The sequence below is a fragment of the Acipenser ruthenus genome, chromosome 10 (assembly GCF_902713425.1).
Source record: "Acipenser ruthenus chromosome 10, fAciRut3.2 maternal haplotype, whole genome shotgun sequence".
Taxonomy (NCBI): Eukaryota; Metazoa; Chordata; class Actinopteri; order Acipenseriformes; family Acipenseridae; genus Acipenser; species Acipenser ruthenus.
The window spans coordinates 38,000,263-38,012,418 of NC_081198.1; the positions used below are offsets into that span (position 1 = coordinate 38,000,263).

The 12,156-nt window shown below is 38.8% G+C and overlaps 2 protein-coding genes across 5 annotated transcripts in view; one reads left to right on the forward strand and one right to left on the reverse strand.

Annotated features, from left to right (window-relative positions):
* Positions 1-6,301, forward strand: part of zgc:136439 (uncharacterized protein LOC678627 homolog) — a 7,454-nt gene extending 1,153 nt beyond the window's left edge. The window contains exons 2-10 of one of the 4 annotated variants that reach the window (XM_034023682.3): positions 181-301; positions 2,852-3,068; positions 3,396-3,485; positions 3,964-4,043; positions 4,379-4,494; positions 4,965-5,062; positions 5,295-5,363; positions 5,443-5,501; positions 5,730-6,284. In XM_034023682.3, the coding sequence (XP_033879573.2) occupies positions 2,877-3,068; positions 3,396-3,485; positions 3,964-4,043; positions 4,379-4,494; positions 4,965-5,062; positions 5,295-5,363; positions 5,443-5,501; positions 5,730-5,850 (825 nt within the window). In that variant the 5' untranslated portion in view covers positions 181-301; positions 2,852-2,876 and the 3' untranslated portion in view covers positions 5,851-6,284. Of the gene's footprint in view, positions 1-180; positions 302-2,851; positions 3,069-3,395; positions 3,486-3,963; positions 4,044-4,378; positions 4,495-4,964; positions 5,063-5,294; positions 5,364-5,442; positions 5,502-5,729 lie in introns of all 4 variants that reach the window. The other 3 variants (XM_059032177.1, XM_059032176.1, XM_034023691.3) reach the window with 3 other exon arrangements.
* A 94-nt stretch (positions 6,302-6,395) lies between these two features.
* asnsd1 (asparagine synthetase domain containing 1) lies at positions 6,396-10,295 on the reverse strand. The gene is given in 6 exon segments (XM_034023660.3): positions 6,396-6,642; positions 6,853-7,034; positions 7,196-8,746; positions 9,195-9,270; positions 9,444-9,497; positions 10,060-10,295. Coding segments are annotated over 3 exon segments (1,863 nt in total). The 5' UTR covers positions 8,630-8,746; positions 9,195-9,270; positions 9,444-9,497; positions 10,060-10,295.
* Positions 10,296-12,156: the final 1,861 nt, after the last annotated feature.

The following is a 12,156-nucleotide window of genomic DNA, read 5'->3' on the forward strand; positions in this document are numbered from 1 at the left end:
ATGATTGTATCTTTGTAAAAGAGCTCTCACTTTTAGTTTTCTGCTAATTCCACGGCAAATATTGCTGGAAGTTGGCTTGCCACTTCCTGGAATCAGTAACTCAGCTTCTGAGGACTGAGCAAACACTGTTTTCTAACCTACAACATCTGCTGTTTGTGTTTTTTCCTCTATTTTTTGCAGCTACAAATTTTTTTAAAAAAGACAGTAACAAAGAGAGAAAAGAGGGACTCTTCCTCCACCGGGACCCGGCACTTCCGCACCCGCTGTCGAGTCAACACCACTGACCTTGCCCTCCCACTTGGTATGTGCGACCTAAAAAATATACCCTACCCTTCAGCTTCTGCTGTGTGTTAGAGTTGCATACATTGACTACCCACCTCGGTGCATAGGTACAAAAATATATATATATATAATTATGTCTCTTTCTGTCTCTCTTATTTTCCTGTATACTGTCTGAAAGCTGTGCTCCACGCCGCTGTAAGCTACGCGCTGCTCTGGTTGTGTGACTGCATGCAGTCCAGACTAGACACTGGCCCAGCAACCTCAGTGCTTACGTTCTTGGTGCTTGGTGCCTTGGTGCTTCGGTGCCTCGGTGCTCGACGCTCGCCGCTCTCGGTACCACAGAGCCTCGGTGCCACAGAGCCTCGGTGCTTAGATGCTCCCTGCATTGGTACCTTAGGGCTCGACACCTCTGTGCTTCAGCGCCCTCAGTGCTTAGACACACCCTGCATCGGCGCCCTCTGTGCATAGTTGCCTTGGAGCCTCGTTCATCGGTGCTTTGACACCCTCGGTGCTTCGCCGCCTTCGGTGCATGGGCACTCCCTGCATCGATGCCCTCGGTGCTTCAGTGCCGCAGAGCCTCAGTGCATCAGTGCTTTGACACTCTCAGTGCCTCAGAGCCTCAGTGCATCAGTGCTTTGACACTCTCAGTGCCTCAGAGCCTCAGTGCATCAGTGCTTTGACACTCTCAGAGCCTCAGTGCATCAGTGCTTTGACACTCTCAGTGCCTCAGAGTCTCAGTGCATCAGTGCTTTGACACTCTCAGTGCCTCAGAGCCTCAGTGCATCAGTGCTTTGACACTCTCAGTGCCTCAGAGCCTCAGTGCATCAGTGCTTTGACACTCTCAGTGCCTCAGAGCCTCAGTGCATCAGTGCTTTGACACTCTCAGTGCCGCAGAGCCTCAGTGCATCAGTGCTTTGACACTCTCAGTGCCTCAGAGCCTCAGTGCATCAGTGCTTTGACACTCTCAGTGCCGCAGAGCCTCAGTGCATCAGTGCTTTGACACTCTCAGTGCCTCAGAGCCTCAGTGCATCAGTGCTTTGACACTCTCAGTGCCTCAGAGCCTCAGTGCATCAGTGCTTTGACACTCTCAGTGCCGCAGAGCCTCAGTGCATCAGTGCTTTGACACTCTCAGTGCCTCAGAGCCTCAGTGCATCAGTGCTTTGACACTCTCAGTGCCGCAGAGCCTCAGTGCATCAGTGCTTTGACACTCTCAGTGCCTCAGAGCCTCAGTGCATCAGTGCTTTGACACTCTCAGTGCCGCAGAGCCTCAGTGCATCAGTGCTTTGACACTCTCAGTGCCTCAGAGCCTCAGTGCATCAGTGCTTTGACACTCTTAGTGCCGCAGAGCCTCAGTGCATCAGTGCTTTGACACTCTCAGTGCCTCAGAACCTCGGTGCATCAATGCTTCGACACTCTCAGTGCTCCAGAGCCTCGGTGCATCAGTGCTTCGACACTCTCAATGCTCCAGAGCCTCTCTATGAAGACAGCCTTTCTATTAACCATCACCACCGCTAAATGGGTTAGTGAGTTACAGGCTCTGTTAGTGCACATTTCCTGTATGAGGGTTTGGGATGATGGAAACAGAGTGTTGTTGCGCATGAACCCAGCTTTCCTCCCTAAGGTGGTTACAGCTTTCCACTTGAACCAGTCAGTGGAACTAGAGGCTTTCCATTCCTCTCCTTTTTCTTCGGAGGAGGATCATAGATTGCATTTCCTCTGCCCGGTTCGGACACTGAGGTGTTATGTGGATAGGACGAGAGCGCTGTGTCAGTCTGACCAGCTCTTTGTCTGTCATGGTGAAAGGACCCTGGGTCAATCCCTCTCGAAGCAGCTACTGCCCCACTGGATTGTGGACACAGTTTCGACTGCATATACTAATGCTGGTCTACCCCCACCTGGGAGGGTGGCCGCGCACTCTACAAGAGGAGTGGCTACATCATGGGCCCTCTTCAGAGGTGCCTCTTTAACTGATATCTGTACTGCGGCTAGCTGGGCTACTCCGCATACAGTCACCAGGTTCTACCGACTCAATGTGGTAGATCCCTCCATGCCTTCATTAGGTACAAGAGTCCTTGAGGTTGCATGCTCACACCACAAAGATTAGTTTGGTGGTAGCGAGACGTCCCTCATCTGCTGTCCGCTCACGCTCCCTCGCGACGGCTTTGATATATTTTCCCAAAAGTATTGGTTGTTGGTCGTCTTCGAATTGAAAGGGAACAATTAGGTTACAGATGTAACCCCGGTTCCCTGAAAGAGAAGACGACCAACAAACCTTGTGAGGTTGCATCACTTGCATTCGCGGGTTCGATGCAAAAGAGAACGTGATCTCCACAGAGTGACTACTTAATCCCTCGGTAGGCGGGATCGAGGACATCACTTGGCAGCTCTGATACAAAATGCTCAGTAAATAACTGATCTGTGGCAGGCATATCCCAAAAGTATTGGTTGTTGGTTGTCTTCTCTTTCAGGGAAACTGGGGTTACATCCGTTACCTATCGTTCTCAATGATTCCAACTCTCCTGACTGTATCACTTTAAAATGAAAAATCAACTATACTCTTCCTATTCAGATATACAGACACCTACAAGGAAAGCATGAAGGCTGTTATTCTGGCTGCTGGTTATGGAACAAGGCTGCAGAGAGACCTGCAAAATGATCCCACTGGAAGATTCAAGTCCCTTATCGGGATCCCTAAACCATTGCTTCCAGTAGGACACTCCGCTCTGATTTCACGATGGATTGCAGCTCTAGAAAACACTGCCTGCATTGATGGCATCTTTGTGGTTGTAGGTATAAGCTGTATTCAGGGTTACAGGATTCAATTATAAAATACATGTTGAGCTCATGGTTTTTTTGTTGTTTGTTTCTTTGGTGGTCTTACGAAAATTAACACACAACTTGTATTGTTTTTTAAATGTTAACTTAATCTTGTAATCTGTGTTCATTAAATGTGTGTAATAAAGGCAGGCTGTCAATAAAGTTAAATTCAACATCACAAGGTGCTGGTACCTGTATATATAGATAGAAATCTAAATAATGTCCTTACATCAAGGTTTCAACCATAGAGACAGGTCACGCTTACTGTTTCTTGAATTTTGTTTTTTTTTAAACAGACAAATGACTTGTACTATCAAATCTTTGAGCAATGGGCAAAGCAGTTCACAGTTGTTAAAATTATAAATGATGGGACAAGATGCAATGAGGTCAGTGCTGCACAAACCTGTACCTTTAAAATTGCTTTTGCATGTTCACTACATTCTTCTATAATTTAGCCTTACTGGGCACTAAACCTTTTCAGAAATCTGATATGTTTCTGTAACATTACCCACAGTTATTTTTAACTGTTGGGACCGAAGGGTTGCTATGGTAAACTTTTAATATTTGAGGAAATAGGTTATGAATGGAACTAGAAATGAAAACACCTACTGTCTAGAGCTGGTCTTGTCATGGTCTTACAAGGTTGCAACTGCATTTTTTTAAACATACGGGACACTATACCTTTAATTATTACTGTATCTTTGGCACATACAGAGCTATATTATTTATTCAATTATTTGTATTCATAATAATATCATTTTGTGATAGCTGTTGTATGCCTACATTCATACCAGCTTGTATTTTTGTGGTTGTATCTAAGATGTATCTATTCCATTTATTACAAATGTCTCATTATTCTGTCAGGAGCGCTTGGGGGCCGTTGCCTGTCTTCAGCTTGCCGTAGATCATTTTCAAATAGAAGATCACTTATTGGTCATTGGAGGGTAAGTCTTTCAAAAATGTAAGGATGACTGTAAAACACATTTCAGAAAATAAAATGTTTATTTATTTATTTGAACTGTCTCAGGCAAATCTGATAACTGCAACTGTCCTGATTGAGAATATTAGAGGGATTTATTTAACTTACCAGTATGTGTTATTCAAGACGAAGAATCAGTTGGTGCAGGGTGTGTATATATTTTATTTTGTGGTAAAAATTAATTATTAAGCGATATAAGTTAGTCACATGAGAAAGTCTTGTACAAAAGCTACTTTGTTTGATGTCATTTCTTTTTAGAAATGATCAGCATGATCAGTTGAATACTTTGTTTTTCCACAGTGACACTTTGTTCAAAGAGGATTTCAGTCTCTCAAACTTTATGGATAGCTTTTTACAGCTACAATCCAAATGTGAGGAAAGCAATCTTGTGTTGTCATGCCTGTGTAAAGATAAAGGTAGGTCAATTTGCAACTAATGCTCTATCTCGCTCTCTCTCTCTCACTCTATATATATATATATATAGATAGATAGATATGTGTTGTTTTTTTTTGCTGTACTTACCGCCCGCAGAATTGTTATATCAAAATAATGAGACGCATGCTAAAGTAAATGATATTTACAATAGCTTGCTCTTAAAGTGCTTAATAGTTTCTGCCTGACAAAATAACTGGTAGATAAATGTACTCAAGTTGTTCTCTGTGCAATTTAATACAATGTATTGTTTTGTATTAAAAACTATTTATGTGCTGTATATCTTTTGAATTGGTTGAGTGTGAAGTTTGTTACAATGTTGTTTGTAGTCATGTGTCTATTACTGCTGTTCATTTCCAGAATTATTTATTGTTAACCAATTATTTAGATTAACATCATATTTTTCTGAAAGAGGCTAGACCGTTCCCACTGTTGAATTTTCTTTCCCTTACAGAAACTACAAAGTATGGGATTCTGGAAGTTGATGAAGATTTGAGGGTCTGTGCCATGAAAGAAAAACCGTCTCCTGATGAAACAACGTCTCGTAGAGCAGTGAGCAGTTTACTAAAATACCAGAGCACATTTCAACAGTGGACATTGATCCACTGTCTTTAGTTTGAGGTCAAACAGGAAGGTTTACAGATAGAATAATGTTCTTCCATGTTTTAGCAAATTATATACATTGTGGACAAGTCATTCTCTTACCATAATCAGCTTCACTAGAATGAATGTCACATTAAAACTAGCCAATTAATTTCAACATTCAATACTTTTTGTCTTTCAGTGTCCTTGTTTTTATTTATTCTCAAAGAATTCTGTCCCTCTTGTAAAGATGTTTCTTGAAGAAAAGGAGGTAACATATTTTCTTTTAATATCTTGTTTTCCCGGTAGAAAAGTGCATAAAGTTAAAGTATGCATTTTTGTTTTAACAGAATGCACCAATAGAAGTGAAGGATGCTCCAGGAAACTTCTTATCTTGGCTTATATCTAGGTATATTACTTAATTTGCAGTTTAATAGCCATTTAAAGTTAGTCCATACAAATACTTTGATTATATAATCAAAATAATTTGATTAACACTCATGTGCCCTTGGTCAGTGAGCAATGTACTGGATGTTTTGAACCAAGTCAGTTTAGTCTCAGTATTTAATAATAGAATACCAATATAGGATGAGAATCTGTTAATACCTTAACACAGCCTTTTTTAAATCTATTTCAGGAAACCAGTTTACATCCACCAGATTTCTGGCCGCTTCGATGTTGGAAATTTGTCATCGTATATAGAATGTGACAGCTATTTCCATGGAAAGTTGAAGGATGTGAACAATTATCTTAAGTAATATTGCCAAGTGATAGTAAAACTATTAAATTGTGGAAAGCTCTGAAAAAGTGCACCCACAACTGAATAATTGTAGTGCCCCATTTAAGAAAGATGTAATCTTGAAAGCCAGTGTCTTAGTATCTGTTTTAGAACCATGCTTACTGTAAAATACTACTGGTTTAAAACTAACCACTTAGAAAGCCTAGCAAAAGTATGTATATCTTCTTAAACTTAGTAACATGTATCATCTTTAAAGGTATAATTATTATCCTTTTACTGTCTGTATTAGTTGTTAAAAATGCATTTTTTGAATATATAATTAATTTTTTAACCATTGTATTTTATAAACCTCATTCTTAGCTATTGATTTATAATAGAATAACAGCATGTAAGATGCCCAAGTATGCTGCTGGATAAAGAAAGAAACCTGAGCATTCTAGTGGGGCCAAAGAAAAATGAGAAAAGCACTTTACTTCTAATAAAATGTATTTAATAGCAGGTTGCTACATTAAAAAAAAAAACCAACAAAAAAACAAACAATCCAAGTAAATAAAATATTTTGATTTAAACCCTTTGAAGTCTGTTGCATTTGTCTGAGGCCTTTTCGTTGCCGTTTTCCATTTTGGCAATCCTGGAGCCAAACTGCATGGCTCTCTTTGGCAGGACAGCTGAGGCTGTGAGTCCCAGCTCCCGGGCTGCTAGGCGTAACAGCAGCTTCTCCCCCAGCCCGCGAGGCAACGTCAGGTCAGCCTTCTCCCACACGGGGAGGGAACTCAGAAAAGAGACGACCTCTTCATCTAGAAAGGGAAACCTAAAAGAAAATGCAGTCTTTCAATGTTTAATTATACTTACTAGATAGCTATCAAGAGTAAAAGGAAATACCTTCAAATGTATCGGTAAACGTTTATTGCTTTGTTTTTTTAGTAATTTGTTTTTGTTTGTACATTACAGAAACTAAAGTGTTCTAGTAGAATAGATCCAGATTTGATTTAAGTGTTTTTAAAGCAATTGCACCACTTGCCTGGCTTCTTTGCCATGATCCCCAATAATCCTATCATCCCTGCCAAGGTTTCTTGAAGAGATTCGCCCCAGCTCCATTCCCAACTCGTTGACCAGGCCCTCCAGTCCTGACATTTTATAGCGAACGCGGTGTCGGGAATACCCAGCCAGCTGCTCATCTGCACCAATCCCTGTGAGCACCACCTACAACATTTTACAAACCAAGGAATATATGATGATAAGAATAATGTGACAAAAACAGGAGTTGGACATCATACAAGAACGATTAATAAACATACTATGTAACAGTAGGTCATCAACACAGGATACATTCATATTTCTTAAGAGGAAAAATGCATACATACCTTTGCAGTTGAGGTGTATTCTTTCATTTCATTGTTAAGAAGAGCTGCACCTGTTCCCCTTGAAGCAAACCAAACAGCACAACCAATACTGTCATCCAGCACTGTTTCTAGGGGATACACCAAATGGCTTATTATCTTTTGTCTCATTTCTTGAAGTTCATCTAGTGTGACATTAATTTCCACAAAATTCCATGTTCTTGTTGGATTAATGTCCTGCAGCTCTTGAAGGCCTGCTCTGCCAGTAATTCTGTCAGGAACATTAAAGCACTCGAAATCTCCTGCTTCAGTAGAACCAAGCTTAGCCTCTTCCTGACACGGATGAGCACTGAAAACTGTCTTGCATTTTTTTGTGTTTTTGGTCAATACCTTCTTTTTTGGTTTCTTCAGTTGGAAAGCCACATTCAAAAGATCTATCGGATGTTCAACAGGAATGTGACGATCAGCCAAAGTAGCCAGAATCATAGAGTCAATCCCACCTGAAAACAGTATAGCAACATTAGCTTTGTTAACTGAGGGACACGTGGCTACGGTTTTGCTTGGTGGGTATTGGATTCGTCGTCTCACTGCCTCACTTAAAACATCTAGGAGCTGATGGACTACTTTTTTCCTTTTGTCACTCTGAAGAAATGGCTACAGATCTTCAAAGCTCGGTTGAGTACATAAGGTCTGTTTGGATTCAGGCAGGCAGGCTGGGATTGCTATGTTTAGTGGAACAACTGGAGCTGTAAGAAAAAGTCCAGATGCATTCATCGTTAATGAAACACAGCTAGAAAACTGTTCCAATCTCAATTCATGAGTTAGATCGCTTTTTTGTAATTTACTGGATGGATATTTCCATGGATACGTCATCAAAACTAATGAGTCCAATAGAGAACAAGCCTTTAAATCTATTTTGTAAACTGCAGAGGCTGGTACTTCCTGCCATTGACCACGCTCAGTTCCAACGACCAAAGCTCCCACCGAGGTAAGCATGATTGATTTTTCTTCATCATCAAACTGCCAGAGAAGACTTCTTCGACCAAAGAAGTCTCTACCGAACCAGAGACAATGACTGTCTGCCTGGAAGTAAATGAAAGCCCAAGGTCCTTGGATAGCTGAGAAGATAGACAGAATCTCAGACTCGCTGGTGCACTTGATGAGATGATCAAAGACGACTTGAGCGTCATTTTCTTCACTCCCAACTTTCAAACCACCAAAGACCTCCCCGTTCCACAAAAAGACATTTCCCTTCTCATCTTCTAAAGGCTGGGGTGTTAGAAGACCCCTCATGTGAAGCACATGACCAGAGAAAAAACAGTGGTAGTTAAAACCAGCAACAGCTTTAGTAACTTCTTGACTACAGTTAGGCCCTCTTTTTTTTAGATTTCCAAGCACAGCATTATCCAATGCAGACTGCAAATTGGATATATTTACAACACAACAAATGCCACACATTTTTAGCCCGATGTTTACTTTTTATTGTATCTCAGATTTAATACTGTTGGGTTTTTTTTTCCTGGTCTTTAGAATATTACAAATCCTGGTACTCCTTCTTCATGTTGTCCAACATTTCTGCAAAATTTGACAAAGAGTAAAATATCAGTAAAAGGCATGTCACAGAGGGGGTTAAAATTAAGTCAACACATTTAACAAGGTTTGTTATAGGCCTTCTGAAATGAAATTTATCACAATCTGATCTGAAGTTTAACATTCCCATGTTAAACTTTAACAGCAACAATGAGCTTTCCTTCTGACCCACTAATAAATTAGAGGGTCTAGATAAGTGTGTCTGATTTTGTTTCATGCAACAGACAACTTTTTATTATTCAATAAAATATGACAAATAATCTGTTCTGTCTGTAACAGTAACGGTTTTTAAAACTATTATTATTAGTATTTAATTATTTAGCAGACGCCTTTATACAAATCCATAAAAAAAAAATCATAAAATGATACTGAATTTAAAAACAAAACTGAGTCAACACACTTAATAAATGTTAGAGAAAGAAAAAAAAAATACCTTTGGATTCACTCAAAGTTTCACTTTTGTCTCCCAGAAAGAATATATTACTATTGGGCTGCTGTATGTAGACTTTCTGTAGGGAAATAAAAAATACATATATATGTCAATTATTAATGTTAATATTGAAAATATCAATGAGTAATAAATTTGCCGTGGATCACAACCTTTGTAAATTAAGTCCAGTATGTGGATGTGAAAGAAAGTTTTTAAAAAGGACAAAGACGAGACACACAGGAATAACCTTACCCGATTTTTTTTCAAGTTAGAGAGTTCATCAACCAAAACTTGTTGTTCTTTTATCTGTAAAACAAGTATTTCTGTAAATAATGATGCCTTCATGTAATTCTAGTCTAGGATACTAGTAAGAGGACATAGAAACAATGTAAAAGTAATGCATATTTGGGACAAGTATTTAAGATGACTAAAGTCAAAAACTTCACAATGCCTGAACACCAACGTACTGCCTGTGTTGTGTGCATTGGAAAGCAGATTTAAAATGTTTACAACAATAAAAATATACCTCACCTCACCTAATAATAAAAAAAACAAACAATTCTGCAATTGAACCCGACATTTTATTTTTGAACATAACCGAGTACAGTACGCGCGATATACTGTGTAAATCGTCATGTAAAACTCGGAAGTATTCAGTACTAATTATCCCGACTGAATTGAACTGTTCTGTTAGAGACACTTATATAAAAAAAAACCTTTACAATTACATGTAAATGACATTATTTGTCATTGTAACACATCTAACAAAAACAATGACACTGTATTTGTAGCATTTGCTAACATGTTTCACTGATTCATAATCCATGTGAGTTAATTTAAGAGTATTTTTGCAGTACTGTAACTTTACCATCTCCGTCTCGTGCACTCAATGTCAAGATGCTACTGTCCTTCATATTAACTTCACCTTTTTATTTAATTCTTCTTTATGCTTTGTCTTGACCTCAGATGTATTACCTTGTCTGCTCTTAGTAGACATCTTCGGTTCAAAAAAGTATTTCAAATATCCTAAACCGATTTCACATTCTACCGGAAAAACAGCTCTGAAATCCGACACGTACATCAGCATGTGGTGAAAGTGTAACAAGAGGAACCGAATTCACTGTGATCATACGAGAGTACTGACCTCTAGTGGGTGGAAAGATTAGTGTTCTAAAAACAAAAAACAAAAACAAACAAACAAACAAAAAGACTTGCTTGACAATTCTCACAGTTTCACAAGCTTTATCTTTAATTACATATATATAAATATGTCGACACTGCTTACGGTATCTGCTTCTGTGCAATGTTGGTACTTTTGAATTTTGCATTCCCAAACACACATTCTCTTCTCAGCATAGGGATTACAAAAGAGCAATGAAACAGTGGTAAACCAGAGGTATAATCCACCATCATATATATTTACATTATTCTATAGTCATAAAAACAGGTTATTGAAAATTGTAATTTACAAGGGACTTCATCATTCTGTATCAATAACTTATTATGAATGTATTTATTTTAAACTCAGAAAACATAGTAGTTGAGTTTCATTACTGGACAAATATAAAAGCCGAAAATATATAACAGGTCTACGGTACACTATTTCTCTTGAAGGCATGTGGTGCTTGCTCTTAAAAGCTTGTATAATTTCAACCAATATTTTGGTCCTGAAAAAGTTATCAACTTTAACATTGTTTTACTCTTTTCATGTTTGGATGCTAACATATACTGTATCTAGAGAACCGCTTGTCCAATTGTAATGAAACATGCTGAGCTCCTTTATTTTAGCTCCATTAAATTAGCATAAAGTGAATGTAGGTCAAGGTGATATGACTGATCGCTCTAAGTTTGGATGTATAGAGGTGGAGGGGATGGGTATCATCGGCATTGTTTATTTATTCATCTGGCTGCTGAGTCATTCACCCTGCCTTTGTTCTCAAGATTTCCAAGATCATTATAATTCATTCAAATCAGCCAATAAAATAAATTGAAAAAAGTACAGGAAGAAACATACTTAAATATCCTTATCGAGTACAAACTACACAAGTCTGGGCACAAGCAAGCTCGTCATAATTGAACTTTACAGTCAATTTCATGTAATATCATGTTAATATTGTGACTAACCATCTTGACAAGCAAAGGTTAACCTGGGTTGAAGAAAAAGAAAAGCAGACAAAGTTCTAAAGAACTGTGACCCTTTATCTAATGCTGCAAACTAGTTTTTCTCAGAAACATGTTCTCAAGCCAGTCTTACAGTATAGAAAAGATCTGGATGTGTTAATGATTACTGGATCTACAACATAAACCTGGCGATTAATGCACAGACAAGCAACCAAGTATCTGGTTTATGATTCTTTTTTAACATTATGGATCTCAGTTTCAGACGCTTGCTTCCTACTCCAGATATAATCCAACATTTTATTGTGGCCAGGCAGGACATAGTCCTTAGGGTTGGTGAAGTGATCATTTCTAGCATTCGCATTTCCCTTGGAATTACAGTTCATCGACCAACTGTTTACCATCATTCTGCAGATCATATTAGACACATATATTATTAAGATTTAAAATGATTTGAATTTTGAAAGAAAAAATAATATTACACTTTGGTTAACAGTTGTAATCCACATAACACCAATAGAACAGCTGTTTCTAATCTCCTGCTGGGGGTGCATATCCCTGCTACTTAATTGAGCCACATAAGAGGTATAAGAACAGTCTGTAACGAAACATGCTAAAGATATATAATTGAATGTATCAGCATATGTATATTGCTGGTTGTCTGTCCAACTGTCAGTCTGTATGTTATACTTACAATTTTACATATACTGTAGAATATCCAGGGAACCAATTGTGATTAAACATGCTAAGGAGCACCTTTAGCACCAGTGTATCATAATTTGGGGATGTGTTTGTTTCACCGACTGGCTGTGAGTATGTCACGCCTAAACTTTTTGGAAGGTTTTTT